Source organism: Anser brachyrhynchus (assembly GCF_964034855.1).
Source record: "Anser brachyrhynchus genome assembly, chromosome: 10".
Taxonomy (NCBI): domain Eukaryota; kingdom Metazoa; phylum Chordata; class Aves; order Anseriformes; family Anatidae; genus Anser; species Anser brachyrhynchus.
In genome coordinates, this window is record NC_137705.1 from 11,688,819 (window position 1) to 11,709,114 (window position 20,296).

The window sequence follows — 20,296 nt, forward strand, 5'->3', positions numbered from 1 at the left end:
GGGGTCCTTCAGCTTGGAGTTATGAGGTGTTTGCAGCCCTGTGACGCTTGGGTTTTGGGTAGATCTCTCAGACGTGAGGCCGTGACTGGACTGGGAGCTGTGCGGCCCCTCAGCGGTGGCTGCTCAGGGGCTGGAGGCCTGTGGGACACGAGTCAGAGAAATGAAGTTGCCCTGGGGGAGAAATCTTTCCTCATGGAGCGAAGCGGGTACACACACAGTGCGTGGCTCTGTGCCTCACTGGTGAAACAAGGTGTGAAGCAAGATATCACTCTGCGGCCTTTTCCACCCCGGGGTTCAAAGGGCCCACGGTCTGGGACCGTCCCCGTGGGGTTCCCGCTGAGGAACCCCATTCCCTCGGCGCCTGCCGGGCACCCGCGGCCCTCCCGGCTCTCACCACCCACCGCCGCCACACGGAGGCGCGGGGGGCCGGGGCCCTGCAGCCGGCTTGGGGAGAGGCGGGGGGCGGGGGGGGGCGGCTCGGCGGGCACCGAGCACCGGCTCCGCGCCGCCTCCACGGCCCCCCTCAGCCCCCGGGGGGGGGGGGGGGGGGGGGGGCTCCGGACGCCCCCTCCCCGTCTCCCCGCCCCCGTAGCGGCGGGAGGAGGCGGCGCCGGGCCGGGCGCGGCGGCGAGGGGCAGAGCCCGGCGGGCGGCGGGGCGGCCCCGCTCCCCGTGAAGAGGCGGCGCGGCAGGGCAGCGGCCGCCGCCATGCAGCCGTTGCACCGGGCCCCGGCGCTGCTGCTGCTGGCCGCCGGTGAGTGAGGGCTGGAGGGGGGGGCGCCGCCATCCCAGCGGGAGGGTGGGGGCAGGCACCGGGACCCCCTCCCCGCTTCCATCCCTTCCATCCCTCCGGTGCCGTCCCCGGGTAGCGGAGCGCCCTGAGCACCGGGGGTCATCCATCCCTGCCCCCGGGGCACCGGCACCTCTGCGGGTGGCAGGTCCCCAGCACCCCGCTTACCCCAAGAACCGGGACCCGCTGTTGGGTCCCCGCAGGTCTCCTTGGGTACCGAGCTCCCCCTGAGCACCGGCACCCCAAGGGGTGGTGGCTGGTTGCCCCCCGGTTGTGGGGTGCCCGTGGGTTTTGCTCGCCCAGGGACTCCAGCATCGATGACGGGGTCCCCGGTGGGGACCCTGCACGCCATGGCCAGTCCCGACTGCCCTCGCGATGCTGTGAGGACGGACGTCGCCCGGAATGGAGTGAGCTGCCCGCCACGGAGGACCTTGCTACGCCAGGGCTGCCCCCAAAGCGCTCTCTTGTGTTTATGGCTTCTTCTGGCGTCGTGGTAATTTTACCAACTACCGCAAAACTGCCACAAAGGAAGGGGGAACCACAAATTGCTCCGCGTTCCCCCCTCCAAGAGCTTCCCCTTGAAATTTGGAGGAGAGGTAGGGTGCCAGGGAGAGGCAATTGAGTGCAAGAATAATTGTACTCGGAATAGTTGCGATGGCTTTGCTCCTATTTTTAAATAATCTGGGGAAATTTCCCAACAAAGGGCTCCCCTCCCCAAGACTCATGAGGCTGCGATTGCGCTCGCCCTCCCTGCCACCGTCTCTTTTGTACCAAAATCTGGTCAGAGCGAAGCTGAGAAACAGGAGTTCGGAACGGGGACATCTAAAGTGTGGGGGAGTCTTTGTCTTGAGTCATCCTGGCAGGGAGGGAAGGGCTGGTTTCCCAACCAGTCGCTGTCTTCCAGCACGACCGAGCTGTGATACGGTGACATCCAGCCCCCTGGCATGTCTGTCTTATTACCCCAAGCTCCTGAAAATGTTCGTGGGGGAATGTGTCATCTGGAAGCTCTGTGGAGTCTCTCTGTCCCTGAGCTGTATGTACAGCGCCTTGCCCCTGTGGTCTGGAGCTCCCTAAAGAGAAGGGATAAAGCCTTTTAGGTTTGGAAACAATAGTGAGCTTAAAGAGCAAAATGGATCAAAAAACCTGTTGGGGTTCTGTGCCAATACTCCGTGGCACAGAAGCACTAAGCCTTTCCTGAGCTGAGCTGGGAGCCAGCTCCGTGTTTCCCTCGAGGCAGGCTGTCCACGCTAGGGAAAACCTCGGGCACAGCTTGCAGAAGTCCTTTAGCTGCATCTCATTGGGAAACCTGTGCCCCAAATTCTGCCAGACCTCCGCCTCCTCCATGGAGCAGGGCAATGAGCATGGGTAGGAGCAGCCGTATTCCTATCCCACCATTCTGCCAGCGCAGGCTGGCCCCATCCCCACGCTTGAAAGCTGCATTTGCTCTGCGGGGAATGGACAGGGACCTCGTGGTGGTTTTAAAATCTGGCACCCAAAAGGTCTACAGCTGATGCTGCTGTGCTGAGGGAGGGTGTTTCCTCTTCTGCACAGACTGCTGGAAACTTTCTAGCGTTGCTGTCCAGCTCGTGATGATACAGAGGATTTGGGTCCTTGGATTTCCCTGTGATCCTCTCTGCTGTCCTAGCAGAGAGAGGCGGAGGGATGGGAGACGAGGGGTGGCCCAGAGGGGCAGCTCAGTTCCTCATCTAGTGAAACTGGTAATCCTGGTGTGTTGTGGTGGCTGGACTTGGATGGCCAGGCATCTCTGGAGACCTGTTTTCCTACCTAGCTGGAAGGTCAGAATTAGAGACAAAGACTGCTGAGAATTTCTAAATTGAGCCCATTTTGGTTAGCAGCTTTGCTCAGTGGTTAAGGAGCTGTTCCAGCCTGGCATAATTCAGTGCGTTGTGGCTTCGCTCCTCCAGTCCCACAAGACAGGCATGGTTAAAAGCCGAGAGCTGCAGGGTCTGCATCCCTGATGCCGAAGGAAAGGCGTGCTTGCAGCTGCCTCCTGGGGTCGGGGGCTTCTGCAAACCCTCGGGACAGGCTAAACATGCCCCACATCGGGGTCCCCGGAGCAGGCTGAGCAGTGTGTAGGTCTGCTGGCAGAGCATGGAAACATCTCTCCGGGCTCTCGGGTATCTGAGCCCCTTTGCTTTTGCAAGTAGGAAAATGATGTGGTTAAAAGCAGGGGAGAGGGCAGGGAAGCGGTCTTTTCCCTCTCATTGTCTCCCCAGGTGCTTGTCTGCATGTGGGCTATTTATTATTTTTTTCCCTTCTGCCTGCTTAGAAGATTCCTTGTTAGCAGTGTGTGAACAGCCGGAGCTGAGGGAGTATAAATCAGGATGGATGAAAATTCCCTGTAGTCAATTTTTCCTTGGCCTCTTCAGTGCCATAAGGAAATGTTCATTTAATTATAGGCATCAGGGGTAGAAATAACTACATTAAGCCCTCAAGGGGAAGCTGCAGGCGACAAGCTGCAGATCAGAGCACACAAAAGTTTTTTTTTTTTTTCCCCTCTGCTCAGCGTGGGAAGACGCTCCGGCATTTTGTGGGTAAATAAGTGAGCAGGAGACACAAAGGCAGCCGGGCCGCGGTGAGAGGGGCTGCGGGGAAGGTGCGTTGCGGCCCACAGCTGGCAGTCGGGTGAACTTGCTTCCAGTCCTCGCCGGCTATTGAAACACGTAATCCCGAAAGAATGGAGAGAGGCTATTTGTCAGCCACACGAGCGCAGCCCGGGCAGAGTCGCACAGAGGCAGAGCAAACACGTGCCTTGGTTTGCTCAGAGGGCCAGGGATGCTGGCGAGGAAGACGCGCCCTGCTGGCGCTCCCATCGGACCCCGCCGTCCCCGTGCCGAGCCCCGTTGTGCCTCCCGGGATCTGGATGCGCGTTCTGTGCTCAGGGTCGTGCCCGGTGAGTCGTAAAGTCCTTTGGGCTGAGCTGGTGTCAAAGGCTTCTGCTCCGCTGGGGCCGTGTCTGGAGGGATGTCTGTCCTGCCTTCTGCAGCAGCGCTTGTCCTGCCCGGGCAGGGAGGTTTGCAGGCAGGGCAGCCGCGCACCTTTACTTGGTGTGCTGGAAACAGGACCGGGGCGTGCAGCCCAGACAGAGCGAGTAGTGGGAGCAAAGGCCTGGCGAGGTGACTTTCTGGCAGGCAGTTGAAATGTTTTGGGCAAAGGAATCCGTGGGCGGTGTTGTTTTTGTTTTGCTTTGTTTGTTGTTTTTTTTTCCCCAGATCAGTTGCTTTCATCCTGTGGTCTGTTAACCCCTGGGGCTTGCGGGCTGCTTTGAGGATGCTTAGGAAAGGTAACCGAGAGAGGTAAATTCACTTCTGCTGGGCGCAACTGCCTACCTGGCGCTGTTTCCCCGGGGGCTGCGTCTCCCCCCGAGCAGGGACCCGCCGCGGTCGATAGCGAGAAGCGCGGAGGAGCAGACGCGGCAGCAGCAGAGGAGGGAGGTGTGAAGGCTACGAGACGATCCGGGGAGGGAGCGAAGGGAAACAGTCTGCGAGGCTGAAACCAGGCACGGTTGTGACTCCCGGCATGAACGGCTGATGGAAGGGGGGAGAGGGGCTCGCCTGAGCTGCTGCGGCCTGGTTCTGTGGAGTCTGCTGGGAGACTGGCTCTGCTCAGAGCGGGCCGAGGGTCCGGCAGCCCTGCAGGTCAGACCTCGGTGCATGTCCGCTGCTGGAGGGCACGTCTGCAGCTGGCTGCAAAAGCAGGTGCCCGTCCTGGCGTTCCTGGCCTCCTCCCATCGTGGTACCTGCGCTGCCTGCTGGAGGTGTTCTCCGCTGAGGTGTCAGGGGAGCAAACGCATGCGGTCTGTTGTGGCGAGGTGGTGCCTGCTCGGTGTGTGCAACTTGCACGCCCTGCTCCCCGTGTTCGAGCTCCCTGGTTATATTAGCTGTCAAGATCTCTAAAAGCTTCGAGATGCTGGCACAACTACGGGGTGCTTTAGGATCTCCTTCTAAAGAGTTGCCCCATTGCAAGGGCCTCCAGCTGTGCCTCATCGCCTTCTCCTCAGTTCGTGCAGGGCCTGTACGTGCTCCCCGCGTTACTTCTCCCATTGCTTTGCAAAACGTACCAGGGCCGTGGGATGGTGGATGGCTTCGAGGGACACCCAGTGAGGGACCTGCTTGCTGACAGTACGGGAGGAGGACGGCAGTCTGATCTTGTTTTCTGAAGTCCTAATTAGACACGCTCTCGGATTAGGGACCTGGCTGGATGTGTGAGAGGTCTGGGGCACTGGGGGAGCAGCAGCAGGGCCGGGCTGGGAGAGGGGCAGTGCTCCAGGCTGTAACTGAATTAGCACCAGAATGACTTGGCTGTTAAATGGCTCTCCTGTTTGCACCCTGCTGAGAGCCCGACTTCAGGTGAGAGTGGGGGAATCAGCTGGGACAGCCCTCAGCTGAACAGCATTACGCTTCTCCTCTTCCTCCTGCCTGCAGCTGAGATTATTTTTTTTTGTTATTTAAATCAGCGTCGTGTTTTGTTATGTTTTGTGAGCGTTTCTGCGTTGGCAGCTCTGCCTGGGGCCTCTCTCCTCCCTGCCCTCGGGCCTTGCTCCCCAGCTTTTGCAGGCGGTGGTCTGGGGGAGGGCAGATCCCTGGCAGATGCTTCCCTCATCTGGTCATTGTGTTCCTGTCCTACCCGATTATCGGCGAATGACCCATTCCTGACCCAGTGCTCCTAGGAAATATCGTTGTCGGATAACTCCGGGGTCCGGGCTGAGCCTGAAAGGAAGGTCAACGGTAGCAGGGCCAGATGGACGTCGTTGGGGCTGCCGCGTTGGCCACACCGAGGTGCCCTGGCCTCCCTCCCTGGGACCCATTGTACACCCGCCTGGGTGATATTGTACAGGCTCTGCTAGTCGGTGGTGAGAGCCAAGAAAGTCAGAGCACGTACTCCAGGCTAATGCTCTTCCCCTCAGCCAGGGCTGATCCTGCCTTCCTGGCGGTGTGTTACAGTCCCATCACTGGAGAAGGAGAGGTAAAACCAGCTGATAGTGCTGGGGAGATGAGCAAACTAAAGGGCACACAACCCCTCTGTAGGTCGAGCCAACGTGATGACACCTTATAGGATGTTTGTGTTATTTCCTTGGAGAGAAAAGTGAGGTTTGCTCGTTGTTAATTAAAAAGCAAGAAAATTTTAAAGGCCGTTTGACACAGTCCTAGCCAGATTCCATTTCACGTCCCCAAGTCCCTCTTCTCATTTCAGCTGGATCCAGAAGTGACTTATTTCCTCTTTCCCTGCTAGTCCTGTTCCATAGGCCGGTTGGGAGCTTTTAAGCAGCTGCCCCATCCCGTGGAGAGGTGGCTTGCCTTGTGGCAAAGGGACAAAGTGGTTCTTGGTTGGCTAACGTAGAAAACGCTTTGGGGTTCTCCTAGGGTTGAGCACAAACATGAAACTCCTTTTATTCCCAGCAGTTCGGGAGATAGGCGGCAGATGTTCTTTTCTCAGATTGTTTTTATTTTTTTTCCTTGCTATTGAGCAAAACTCCTCCATCTGCCTTTTCGGGCTCTTTTGTCGCATCCTCTGCTGAGCTGAGCAGAGCAAGCTTCACTGCTGTGAGCTGAAGCCATTTTCTGAGGCACCAGTGGGATCAGCGACCAGCAAACTCGTTTCACGTGCGTATCCTCCAGGCTGGCGCTTCTCCAGCGGCTGTGGCAAGGTAACACTATATGCTCCCTGTTGTTGAAACTGCCCCATTCTGCTCCTCGTGGAGGTGAAGCCTCTTCAGCAAGGTCGGTGTTCCCTCCACGTGTCACATTTGTGGGTGCTGCCAGCTGGAGAGCTCGAGAGTTCGCAGCCAGAGCGAGAGCTCCCGCGCTGTTCCTGCTGCACGCTCTCTGCCTTTGTTCCCTCTCCCCGCGCCGCTTACCTCTCCCACTTTCCCTGCGCTCTGTGAGCTGGGGCTGGTGTTGCCTCCCGTGCTCACATCCCTGCTGTTTCCCCGAAGGCTGGCTGCCCTCTTTAGCATGCAGAGCCTCGTCTCCTCCAGGTTACGCAGAGGTGCCGCAAAAATAGAAACGAGAGACAAACGCCCCATTGAAGCAGCTGGCGAGCCCTGGCTCCGTTCCCTGCTCCCTCCCATCTCCAGTCGCAGGGTTTTATTCGCGTTTCTTTTCTCCTACCGTTTGATATGCCTTTTAAAATACCAGACTGGAGACTGATGGCTAATGGAAGTCGCCTGATCCCTGTTCCCCATCCTAGGAGGACAATGGCTAGCTGCTGACTCCTTGGGTTGGATTTCTCAGCTGTGCTCCCCGGCCGCCCAGCTCAGCTCGTGCTTTGATTCTTTCTTTGCCTCAGAGTTGACAGCTGCATCGAGCTCCTTTATCAGATGCTTGGAAGAGAGGGGGGGGGAAGTGACAAATCTGCGTTCGGCACCCCAAGACTTTGGGTTGGTGCTGCTGCAAAAGGTATGAGTTGGTGTCAGGATGCTGTCTGGAGAAGGTGCCTTGTGATACCTGGGCTGGGGCTGGCGCAGGCAGTTCCCCCAGGCCGACCTCTGCACCCTGTGCCCGTGGGTCAGGCCCCAGGCTGGTGTCCTACCCCACATCCACTCCCGGAGAAACCTGCCTGTCTCGGGCCGTGTCTATTAATGCCTCCCTCTTAGGGATGAGGCGGTGCAGTTTTATCTTGGGCTGAGGAGAGCAGAGCATCCCAGTAAGCAAGATAATGCAGCTTAAGGGGTTTTAACTGGGTAAACACTTCAGAGTTAAATGAGGGTAAACGAAGTCCCAGGACCTGAGCTTCCTGCAGGGGTGGGATTAGCTCCCTGGCTGCCCAGGTTCATCTGCCACGAGATGTCTGTTGTAGGGCTGTTGGGCTGGGGTGGGGCTTGGAGGCAGCACAAACGGTGTGTGGCTCGGTGTGGAGCTGAGAAGCTTGAGCCATGCCTGGAGCTGGCGCAGAGCTGTGTGTTGAGGCTTTGCCTAGCTGGCAGGGGGACCTGGGCTGTGCATAAGTAGGATCCAGGCGGTTTTACTCCCAACTACGCCACATTTTCCACATGTCCTTGGACCTCTGCTGTAGTCTTTCCCCATCCTTCTGCTCCCCTTTTCTGGATAATTGGAGAATAACGCTCCCTTTCCGCCCCTTGCTGCTCTCTGTCATGTTTCCTCAAGCAGTAAGCTCCTCAAGACAAGGGCTGTCCCCGGCTGGGCCGTTCGGGGCTCAGCAGTACTCCGTTACTGCTGCAGACACTCCAGTTCTCTTGTGGCAGGCTGGGGATGCCCGGTCTGGGCAGCGGCGCTTCGGAGCCTGGTGAGCACCACTCAGTCGGCGGCACGACAGCAGGCCGGGTCTCTCTGGACCGACACACTCCTGCACGAGAGGTGTGCAATTTCTCATTTCCAGCTGTGCATTTCACTGTGTGTGGCTCCCAGGGAGCTGGCCCATCCCCAGGGGTGCCTTGGTTGGCTCCGTGATGCTGCAGCAGCCTCCTTCCCCTCCGGTGCTCTTTTGCCATTTGCTTTTTGCCGCTGCGCTGGCCTCAGCCAGTCTTGCCTTGGATCAATAGAACAAAACAATCGAGACTGAGGAGTGCAGAAGCCTGACTCAAGTGTCTATGGGAAAGAATAACCAATACTGGGTTTTGCTCGGTTCAGAGAAGAGCAGAGGTAGGCGGAGAAGCTCGGAGCACGCACAAGGCTTGAGAAGTGCATTTCTGGGCTTCCAGCCTTCCCAGGGCAGGGCTGGTAACCAGCCTGGCAAGCGAGCAGCAACTCCCAAACATTTTTCTGTGCTAAGAAGCCAATATTTTCAGTGAAAGCACGAGGGCCAGCCGTAACTCATCTTGGCACTTGCATTGATTTGAATTTGTCCTTCTGGACGTGGTGGTGGGAAGGAACCTTGGGAGGTCGCCCAGTCTGTGCCCTTGCCTGAAGGCAGATTCAGCTCTGCCTGAATCATTCCAGGCCACGTGTACCCAAATCTGCGTGCGGCATCCAGGTGATGTCTCAGCAGTGCTTTGTAAAATCTCTGTTTCTAATGCTTCAGGACTTTGCAAGCGTTTTCACATGTGCATTCCAGTGATATCTCGGAGACATTTCTAATACAGGAGCTTCTCTTAAGAAGTTTCTAACGGATGGTTTCCTATCTTATATCAGAGAATGTTTGGTGCTAGTTCCCAAGGTGGTGACTTACCACTTTGCAGCGTCCCTTTTCATAATATTTCTGTTATTTCCATCCTTGGGATCACCTGCCTTTATCTACAGTCTTCCTTTGTAGTGAGGACGTCTCCTAGCTTTGTTTCCTTGGCTAATTTCATTATCTTGTTCCTGATTTTTTGTGCCAAGGTCACTTAGGAAAATGTTAAACAACACCAGGTCCAAGGACAGACCTTGAGGATTTCTCCTAACAGCCTCCCTCCAGCACAAGCCCCTGTCAGTTTTCCTATAGCCCATGCATTACAGTTGCCTTACAGTTTTTCAACTAATCACTGTCTTTTCTTGCTTCTCTTGTAACTCAGTGTGGGGCACCGTATCTGATATTTTTCTGAACTCCAGATGGAGTAGATCTGCTGCACTTCTCCAGTCTAGAAAATAAGTTATCAAAGAAAGATACCAAATTAGTCTTCATTTCAGCTTATTCAATTAGTTCAGTTCAGTGACTAGTTCATTAAAAATTGAAAAAAACTGAATATGAGCTGAGAAAGCAGGAAAACTTGTCTTTTTTTTTCTTCTAATCTCCAAATAAAAATCAGCTGTGAGAGGATGAGATCTCGTTTTAATGCGCTGAAGAACAGAGGGCTAGGAAGCCCTCAGTTCACCCAAATTAGTTACTTCGCTTGCTTAAGAAAAATGTTTTAAATGCAAAGTGTGGTTTGGTAGATGTATTTTTTCTTTATGTCCCCGTGCTTGTCGTGGTATTTCTCGGTTGAATAAAGCCACGTTCCAGATGCTGTTTTCCTGCATTTTGATTGAAGTTCAATATGCATGTGAATGTACCTTGACACAAATCACAATTAAAGGCTCATCTAGGAATCAAGGAGTGTCAGTCAAACTTTCTAATATGTAAAATGGAAATACCAAGTATATAATTGTTTAAACAAAAGTGTAAAATGCCACCTGCATCCCTGCTCAGCATTAGGTAGTGTTTGCTGTTAGTTTGCCTTAATTCTTACCTGTGACAGTCAGCCTGTCTGTGCAAAAACTAAAGATGCGAATGCAAAATGAAGTTCAAATCAATGGCTTAAAAATAGATTTCCAGCCTTCTGATTTAAAACATGATTAATATTGATGATTTAAATAATTTTGGTTTAAATCAATCCCCCTGTATATAATACAGCTGTGTATCGGGAACACTGGGGTGAAGCCTTGGCTGGGTGACAGTGGAATAGAAAACCGGCGTTGACTCCGCAGAGCCGGGGTTTTATGCTGTAAGTATGAGCTGTTCCACCTCCTCTCCAGGACGGGTGACTCATGAGGCACCTTGTCCTTTCAGGGCGGCAGAAAGCCCCCGAAAGGCTGCCCCATCACTGCCCCATTGAAGGGAAGTGCCCAGGGCTGAGCGGCTGCTTGGCACCGGCTCCTCGGGGATGTGAATGCTCCTCTGTCTGGTTGTGAATGTTTCCCCAGATAGCCGGATTTTCCTCGTCAGCTGAGTGCAGCCCGTGTGCGGGGCAGGTTACCCCAAGGCAGGTTGGTTTTGGCAGGAGCAGGTTGTCTGGAGACCAGCCTGCTGCTTGCCAGTCCTCTCTGATGTGGGTTTGTTGTCTCTATACAGGGACTTTGTGCCTCTGCCTTGCCTCCTCGGAGGAATCGACCACTGATGGCCTCACTTCAACCTCCCTGCTGGAATTTGCCATGATGTCCCATCTGGAGGCCATGAATTCCCACGAGCAATCCAGCCCCGAGGCCGTGGAGCCTGATCTCATCCCTGGCTCTCTGCATGCTGCCCCGGGATCAGGCTTTGCCAGCGAGGAGAACGAAGAGTCCAAGATCTTACAGCCCCCACAGTACTTCTGGGAAGATGGGGGAGAGCTCAACGACTCCAGCTTGGACATGGGACAAGCAACAGGTGGGCTATTTTTACCTTGTTCTTCCTCTCCTCTCCACCAGGGCTCTGGGGAGGCGAAGGGATGCAGGGATCTGTTTTCCTGCTTTGACACAACTCTTGCTAAGAGGGGTTGAGATTAAACGTCAGCTCTATTTTCTCACCTCAGTGCCTGATGTGTCCCCAGTGAACCCTGAGCAAGCACAGGCTTTAGAAATCAAGTTACAGCTGAGCCTTTATTCCTGAGCTGCTGTGAGGTTCCCTGAGCTGGGGGGGGGGGCGGAAAGCATCGCGTCCACCTATTTTCCCATTTGCCTTATGCCCTTCTTTCTCTTTCACTCCTTCTCCCTTTTATTCTCTTTTCTTTCTTCTTTCCATTGCCATCAATTAATTACGATCTAAAGGTCTCAAGACCCTGGCTCAGAGATCAAGGCCATCTTAGGGTTTGACTCGCAGCTGGATCCCCTGGGCCAAATTCTGGTTTCCTCACCTTGTGACTTCAGCAGGGATTTGGCCTGATGAAAGACAACGGGTTTTTTCCCCTGGTCAACTGCCCCATTGCTGTCCTGCCTGCTCCCTGGGGAGCCCAAGGCCACGCTGAGCTTTGCTAGTGTTTCTGCTTGCTTTCCTCCGTGGATGTTTTTGAGCGTTGGTCCCCTCAGTGGTCTCCCCTCTGAATCCCTTATTGGCTTTGAGGTGTTCTCGGCGAGGGATGGGAGGAAGGAGGAGGAGTCTCTGCAGGGTTTCCAGTAGCTTAGGAGATTATTTCACATACTCCCGCTCTTAAGTGTCATGTGGGGCGTGTATTAAACGTTACCCAGGGGCCAGGCCTTCAGCCTTATCCCTCCTCCCTTATCCAGTGTCGCTGCCTCCCTCCCAGCAGGTCTGACTCAGGCCTGGAGTTAGAAGGCACAAGTCTTGTTTTAGCTTTATCTTCACACCCGTTTCTGACCTTAAAAAGAGCTGTGCTCCCCCAGGGCTGAGGTCTGCTGCAGCATGCCGACTGGCAGCGCTGTGCCTCGGGCCGCCCGCTGGGGCCCAGGCCGTGCTCTGGAGGACAAGGGCGATCCCCACGTAGGTCTCTGAAGCCCTTTGCTCACTTACGTTGCCCTTAAACTCATCCAGCCACGCTCCCATGCCGCGCGCTCATGCAGCCCCAGGGCACTTGCAGGCCTGGCCGTGGGGAAGCTGTGCAGATGCTTCCTCTGCAGCGATGCTCGCGGGGGATGTTCCCACCAGTGCATCCTTGGGACACGCTCTGGCTTAGCCGCTCTCACGAGCTGGCAGCGTGCTCAGCGGCGCTTTTATTGGTGTGCCAGCAGGCACCTGCATGTACTCCCAGATCTGGACGTGACTTGGAGAACAGCATGTGCTTGTGCATTGAGAGCGAGATGCGCTGGGTACCAAACCCAGCCTTGCCTCTTGCACGTGCCTCGCCCCATTTGTATGCAGAACATGCTCGTCTCTCCTTCCGTTCTCGCCTGCAGTGCTTTCCTACACGAACAGATGTGTTCTTTCAGCTGTCCTTTACACGTACCCTGCCCGATCCACTGCCCAGCGCTTCACTGCGTCCAAGCGCTGTTTTTTTTTCCCCTGGCCATTGCTATGTCCACAGCTCATGTCTCAGTGGCATTTCAGAACCTTGGTTAATAGAACAGTTTGAATTATTCAGGAGCTGGGAGCACATTTCTACTTAAAATTTAATTAGAAACCTGCTGTGTGTCATTTTACTATAAAGGATATTGTAATAGCATCCCTAAATTGGGCAGCCTTCTCCTGTCATGCAAAGCCTGTGCATGAGAGAGACACATAACCAATGGCTCTTATGTTCTGCATGTGTGACAGATGCCATGTGATACCTTGTGGAGCTGTGTAATGACATCTGTTAGGTTATTTTCAACCTTTAAATCCATTAAACAGTTTCAAACAGCTGCTATTAAAAAAAAAAAGTGTATACTATAAGTTCTCCTTAAGTAGGATTTCTTTCTGAATGGCAGTGAAGTGTAGCCTGGCATAGCTGATCTATCTGCCCCAGGCACAGATTTGAGACCCTGTATCAATCAAGGCACAAAACAGGATTGTTGTACTACTGGAGAGAGAAAATTTACTACCCTGAAAGGAGACGTGGAGCGCTGGCTTCCTTCCCTGTTTGCTGTAAAGATACTGGGCCTGGAAGTGGTGGTCTTGTTGCAGATAGGCCAGATCTACTGAGATTTCAAAACAATATTAGTCATCTCTCCTTTTTTCTGTCCTTCTGAAGTCTGTGTGGGGAGACTGCTCTGCCTTTGTGTGACTTTGAGGCTGAGAGAGATAAAAAGTAATAACAATCTGCAGCTGCTGCTCTTTTTTTTAAAGTGCACTCGAACATCCTTTAAAAATATTTCTGGAAAACATGTGGCATCTACAGCCACCTGTTAGTCCATTAGAAAGTGAGAACGCACTCCCACTGGCAGAGCACAGCTCAGCCTGAGGCTCTGATTCTCTTGAATAACATGCTTTTGCTGATTTATGCTACGGAACAGTAAATCTATATTGACATCAGTGAACACCAGCCCGTGGAAGGACCCTGAGATTTGTCTCTTTCTGTCAGAGCATACACAGAAGTGCACACGTGCACGTGTGCTAACCCACCGGTACCTCTTGGCTTTGCTCTTCTTGTACAGCTGCTACCCAGTAGAGGTGCATCTGGAAAAGACAGAATTAGGTCTGTTGGGAAAATGGATGCCATATTGTTATGGAAAAAAGCAGTGGATGACTGGTACTTCAGCCAAAAGGCAGGTCAGGGGAGCTGTGAACCTGCCACTTCTGCATCCCAGTGCCCTCAGGCTTCCAACGAACCCAGAAGCTGCTCAGGTTGTAGCTTGGGTTTGCCTGCTTTACTTCGCCTTTGGTATCTACTTGCCCCAAGTCACAGATCAACCCTGAAGATATAGTGGACCTTGCCTCAGGTTTTTCTTGCCTTCCTTTCCGCCTTTTCCATCTTGTTTTGCCTGGAGGCTTCCATCCGTAGTGTTTTCTACTATCATGTTGGATTTCTGGGGAAAAAAATGCAACATCTCTTCTGGCTTAGGGGTAGAAGATAGGAGCCATCAGGACTACAGGTTCCTTCCAGTCCCTGATTTCTCGTCAAGGCATTGTGTGGTGTCACATCCGTCCTGGGGTGCTCCCCGCTTTGCGTTCTCAATCACAACACCGTGCCCCACACATTCTGCTTCCAATGAAGGCTCTAGAATTTGACAGCCTAATTATTAATTGGTGGGAAGCGTGGCCTCCCAAAAACTCACCACGCCTCGCAGCCTGGCGGTGGGCTGGCAGCAGGCTCCCTTCCTTACGGCCAGAGCCAGCACTTCTAGTTCCTGGTTGTGCATTTGAAGCCTGTGGTGTGACTGTGCTGGGAGCTATCAAATACAGTCTTACGGGCTGGTGATTCACCAGGGTGGCATGTGGCACTTCGGAGGAGGAAAAAAAAGGTAATCTTTTAATTATTCATAGTAATTAGTAGAAGGGATTTCCATGAGAGCTAGGATAAGGAATAGCAGGACAAACAAGTTAGAAGCACTGTATCCAAAGAAAAATAAGTTTTCCAACCAGCTAAAGGGATAAAATCTCTTTCCACTCTCAACTCTTCTCTGATAGTGAGATCCACTTCTTTCCGTGATGAATTATGTGCCTCTGGCCAGAGAGATCCCAGTCTCTCCCAGCCTTACTGAAATCTGCTGCCTCTTCATCCAGACTGACAGCAAAGCTGCAGTTGTTAATACCATCTTCAACAAAGCCTTAATGAAATGAAGCACCTGGTAAAGACTGTCTACATAAGAAGCTTAGCACTGAGCAGCCCCCTGCCTGAGCTCCGCTCCCGAGATGCCTCCTGTTTATGCCCTGGTTTAACGTACGCTGACACGCTAGGTGATCTGCCCAGGGACGAGCTGTCTCGACCAAGGCATTGCTTGCGAAGGCTGACCTGTGGCTAACAGGGTTTCTCTGTGCACAATGTTATTTTGGTGCAGCTATCCCTCAGCGACTCCATGTTCAGGGGAGGGTGGCTTATTCCAGCCTTACTGCAGATCAGGCACGGAGCAGAAAAGAGGTGTGGGTCTCTTTGGGAAGAGCTGTAGTGCTTTAAAGTACCCAGCCTCCACCTGAAGCAACTTCCAAGCATAATGAGAGGTAACCACTTTGCTACCCTGGGTCTCTCTTTTAGCTGTGATTTCTTCAGACTTGTCTTGGAGTGGCAGACAGTAACTTCTCCCACCTCTTCTGGAAGATAAGGATATTAACCCCAACTGTTTCAGCTCCGCTACCAGTAATTGCATTTTGCTTCCTTGAGATCCCCCTGCAATTCCAGTCAGATGTAGCATGCATTTTTGCAAGAAGCCTGGCTGCTCTGTACGGTAAAACAGCAAGCAGGTACCACCGCAGAACCGGCTGCATAGGAAGCAGCAGGTAAAATGCACCTTGTGCTTCGAGCTGTGTTGTGATGGAAGCCCAGGAATGTCCTTGTCTTTATTACAGTGCCGTCTAGTTATCAGTAATTCAATCTCTGGTTAACGTGATCTTCCCGTTTAATCCAATAAAGACCTTATGGTCAGGTTATGCGCACTAAAAACGATGAGGCTCACCCTTTTTCTGAGCTGTCTCAGTTGCTTTAAACAGTTAATGTGGCAAATACAGGTTAGGGAACCTCGCGGGGCAATAACAGAGCCCGGCTCTTCTGAATGAAGGAGAAGCAGAAGTGTAATGAATTAAATGTCTGGCTGGGGAATCGGGCTCTGGCAAAGAGCCAGGCCCTGGCCCATCTGGTGTCAGGGGAAGTTTTGGTATCGATTTCAGGGGAAGCGGGGCGCCACCTAAATGGTGGCTTCGCGGAGGTTCGGAGCTCATGTTCGCCTCTCCCAGGGCAAGTCATCTCCCCAGGCAAAGGAAATGAATCTGTGCGGCCCGGCCCCGGGTCTGCTGGGAGCTGCAGAGGGCAGGGGGGCTGTGCGAGATGGCTTCTGTGGGAAGCGGTGATCCTGGGGGTCGTTGCTGGAGGGCCTGGAAGGGGAAAAACTGGGAGGTCTGGGGGGGAGGAAGGCAGCTGGATGCTGCAATGTAATCCTGCTATGGTAGAAAGCACGAAGGGGGCTGCGGTGGCCGGGAGGTGAGGTGGAGGTGTGGAATTTCATATTGGTGAGACGGGCTCCCAAGGGGCTGGTGAGGCAGGGACGCTGGGAGAGGATGTGACACGGAGGTGGGGCTGCCTGCTGCGCTCTTCTGGGCCATCCCTGCTGGACTCTGGGGCTGAAGATGCTGAGAGTCCCGTGGGCAATTGTCCTGAGCTCCCTCCCTCTGGGAGAGGGCTGGTCCACTGTGGCTTGGCTGCTTTTGCTCGTGGTTTGTAGGGGTGTGTGGCATGCGCCATCTCCGCATGTGGCCACAAGTTCCTCTTGTGCTCCAACCTAGTGCTGATCTCAGCAGGAGGCTTACAGAGCAGACCGCGGTGGGAAAGCATGGTTACTACCTGCTCCCTTCCCGGACACCCCTGCTTGGCTGCTTGGCAGCCTTCTGTTTCCTTTCTTCAATTTGATGAGGTGATAAAGCAGCAGATCTGACAAGTCTGGCACTGCAGCCAGCTCCGTAATACCTGTCTCCTTCAACAGAAGAACCTGCCCCACTCCTGCAGCAGGAGCACAGGTCACCCGAGGCTGTCCGGCCTCTGTTCCACGGTTGCTGTTTCTCATGGACCTCCGGCCGAGCTGGTTGGTATGGGACTGGCCAGCTAAGTGTCTAGCTCAAAGCCTGGAAGGAAGGATTTCATTGCCATCCTCAGACCTCTGAGCTTGGAAGGTGATTGAAGCCCTTTGGGAACTGAGTTATGTGGGGAGCAGCTTGTTTTGAGGAGCACGCAGCAGTACAGCTCTGGCCAAAACACCTCAAGTTCCCGTGTTCTCCACGCGAATCTCTGAGTTCTGCCTCTTGCCTTGACTGCAAGGCGAGCAGCTACTAACGGTCTTTGCAAGATGTGAGAGGAGTTAAGGTTATAATCAGTGGAATTACTGAACCAGACAGGAGGGAGATGCTCCTAGCTTAGCACGCAGGACAGTGGAAAGGCTGGTGGCAAGTGGGAATGTTAAATCAATCAGTAGTGGGTGTGAGGGCTCCTGTGTCTGCTTCCACCTCGCTGATTTGTTGGCCCGGAGAAGCAGTTGGGGTTTCAGTTTTCAGCTGTCTTGTGAGACAGAAGCCTGCTGGAGAGTGGAATCGGTTCTCCTGGTCTTCCATCACCCAGCAGAGGTGGCAGAGGCGGCAGGACTTCGGGCTCCCGTAGCTCTTGTTTGTGAAAGGGCAGCATGGCTGCACCACGCAGGGCTTCCCCTCTCAGGAGCCAGCTGATCTGTGACAGCACCTTAAGGAAAGGTCGAATCCGTAGCGTCAGGGTCCAGCTGACAGGCTAGGAGTGTTTCCAGCTCCTGTGGGGCAAACCTCACGCTGCTTTTGCCCCGTTTGTTTTTATTCTGTGCCCATCTGCCAGTTCATGCTCTCTTCCCGCTGGGAGGAGGTGCAGAGGAGTCGAGAATAGCCGCGAATGTCTTTAGGCAAGGGAGATGGCACACTGGATCACTGATCCCTTAAAATTATGCCTCATCTGACAGGGCCTTGTTTTAGAGGACGAAACCAGCATCTCGCTCACTTCGCCCACAGCACATCAGGGCGGGCAGGGTTCCTGCTGAGGCCGGGGTTTTCCGTGCAAACCCTGAGTGTCCCTGCAGCAGCAGAGCCCTGCGAGAGGCACTAAACCTTCACCATCTGTCTGCAGAGGGTCCCGACCTGATGTCCTCAATCCTGTGCTCTGGGGCCATGCCTGCCGTTAACCAGCATCTGTCCAGCACGGCAGTGACCCTGGCCTGCAGGCGCTGGGACGCCTGGCTGTCGGTAAAGGCCTTTGGCAAGACCAGCACAGGGATCCTCTTCCTTTGTTTCTCAGAATATACGCTGTGCTTGTCTTGGGGAGAAAGGGAGGTGATTGGGAAGCAAACTGCAGAAACGGAGCTACTTGGATACAGTTTCTCAAGGCAGATAGGCTGATTTGTGCCTGCGGGGACTCTTCTGACTTCCAGCTTAGCGTGTCTGATCTTATGGGTACTCTCCTTATTCTGCAACCACTCGTCCTTGGGCTTCCACTGCCTGCTTTAACCTTACCTTTGTGAGGTGTTTCTTCTCCTTCAGCATCTACATTTGTCGAGCAGTATCCCTTGTGTTTGTGGTGAGAGCCACGGAACAACTCAGGGCTGAAGTTGGAGGGAGGGGAGTTGTATTCAGCTCCCGTTTCTGACTTCTGTATCCCTGCAGCAAAACTGCTCCTTAATGACATGGGAATCTCATAATGCAGATGTCTGTGGGATGACTTTTCTTTTGTGAAGCCTTATACAAACTCAAGTTCTGCATTTCAGAGGTGCCCAGGTTGATTCAGGGTTTGGCGGTGTAACCTCGGCATGCCAGGGAGAAGGATGGGGTTTGCTGTGCTGTCGTTCTCTTCCCTAGTATTTCTCATTCAGCTCATATCTGACAGCTCTTTCTAAAACCCATGCAGAATGAATCCCTAGGTCCCAGCCTGATTCCTAACACTCCTAACCTCACCTGACAGAATGCGAGGTGTCAGAGCTGCTATTTGCAGCCCTCGTGGCTAGCAGGTCTGTGAAAACACCTTCAGGGCAGAAAGGAGTGAGGAGAATGAAGGTACGAATTTTCCCTAGGGAAAGTAGGTTCGCTGGGATGGGGCAGGGAGCTGGGTAAGTCCAGGAGCATACAGTGCATTTACCAGTATGCTGCACTTACCGGGTGGGTTTGTTCTCTTCAGTGGCAGGCTCTCTGCTCTTAAAGAATCCCTGCCGTTTGATCCCATATGTGGCTAGCCACGTGCAGTGGGGGCAGTTCTCTGTTGTTCGGAGTTCGAAGGTACTTAGGATGTGACATGAAGTCTCTTGGATCTCTTTTTAGACTACAGCTTTCCTGCTGCCTCTCAGAAGGCCCTGCCGAAAGGGAATGGGACGCAGGTAAAAGACAACTGGGAAGCAGCTACTGTCCATCCGCCGGCAGAATTTGTAGAGCCTGACTTGCACACACCTTTCTCCAGCACGCTGGAGGAAGAGGAGGGGCTGCTCCCTATCGATCGCTCAAGAGGAGGAGTGGAGAGCCTTCAGACCTCTGGGCCAGAGGTTACATCTTCTGAACCAGCGGGCCAAGAGGAGTCCTTGTTCTCCATCGTGTTTTCCACAGCCTCTGCCCGCCCAGGTGTTGTGACTGAGGCAGCTGTGGGAGGGCAAGAAGAGGACTCTGCTCCTCCTGGCTTAGACCTTGGGAGCAGCATGGGGCCGAGTCTTCTGCCAGTGTCTTCTGTTTCTTCTACTGCTGCTGCAAGGTCTCCTGGTATTTCGGAAGAGCCCTTTGAGGTGACAGACGGAGACACGTGGGCTGTCGGGGGAGCGTATTCCGAGCAGACTGTGACTACCGCAAGAGCAGAGCTTGCAGAGCCCACGGTGGAGGCTGGTGGGGAAGAACATTCAGCCCGAGAGGAGTTCTTGGAGACAACGGTGGGGTGGGAGATGCTGGAGCCCACAGCGCTAACTGAACTTGAGCAGCCAGCAGAAACGCCTGTTTGGACACCCGCTCCTGGCGGCAGCTCCACAGACGCCCAGACTCATTCTGGTGGTGAGCAGCACCCCGCTTCCTCTGCGGCTCCGTGGGACAGGGCTGAGGAGCCCGTGCAGGATCCTGTCTGGAATGACACCGAGTCGGCCACAGAGGCTGTGACAGCAGAGGGGAGCCTGTCGCCGCAGGCTGGGGACGCCCGCATGGCCGTGCTGCCGACAGAAATGCCCTGGAATTCAGCACAGGTAGCGCTGGGAGGGGGCAGCAGATGGGGTGTTGTACTGGAGATATTTGGCAGGGTGCTCAACCCCTTAACCTTACCAGCCCCCTAAGTCTGACTGGTGGAAGTAGCTTTTCCTGCTCGTCCAACTCAGCCCAAACTGAATTTTGGAGGGTTTTTCACAGCACTTCTTAAGGTACCTGTGGTGCTTGGGGAAAGCCCTGCCCCCCTCACATCTTCCCTCGTGAAAAATCCTGCTTCTAATAAACACCTTCCCTCTGGGGCACACGTGGCAGCGAGAGCTCCTTGTTTTCTCAGACTTCATTATTGGAAGTGTCAGGACAAAAACGGCCCCAAGGATTTCTGGAAAGGGAGTGAGAAGGAAGTGCTATTTTTGTTGCCGCTGCCTGATGCGGTCACCAGATGCAGAGCAGGTGGAGCAGGGCAGAGCGATCTGTGAGGGTGTTAGTCTAGGAGAGCCCGTGGGTGAGGAGGCGTGAGGTGAAGTACAGCTCCTGAATCCAGCAAGCTGGCAGCTGGTAAAGGCAGGACGAGCAGATTGGTGGAAAAAGTACCAGGGAAAGCTTTTAATTTTTCTTTCTGCCCCAAAGTACTTGGGACCCTGAGTGAGTGACTTAGTCTTTTTGTGCTTCCTGCCCA

General features: G+C 54.1%; 1 protein-coding gene across 1 annotated transcript in view; it reads left to right on the forward strand.

The window, feature by feature from the left end:
• The first annotated feature begins 590 nt into the window (after positions 1-590).
• PODXL2 (podocalyxin like 2) overlaps positions 591-20,296 on the forward strand; it is a 30,139-nt gene continuing 10,433 nt past the window's right edge. The window contains exons 1-3 of the mRNA XM_080606073.1: positions 591-753; positions 10,519-10,812; positions 18,766-19,661. Coding sequence (XP_080462199.1) covers positions 708-753; positions 10,519-10,812; positions 18,766-19,661 — 1,236 coding nt within the window. The 5' untranslated portion in view covers positions 591-707. The remainder of the gene's footprint in view (positions 754-10,518; positions 10,813-18,765; positions 19,662-20,296) is intronic.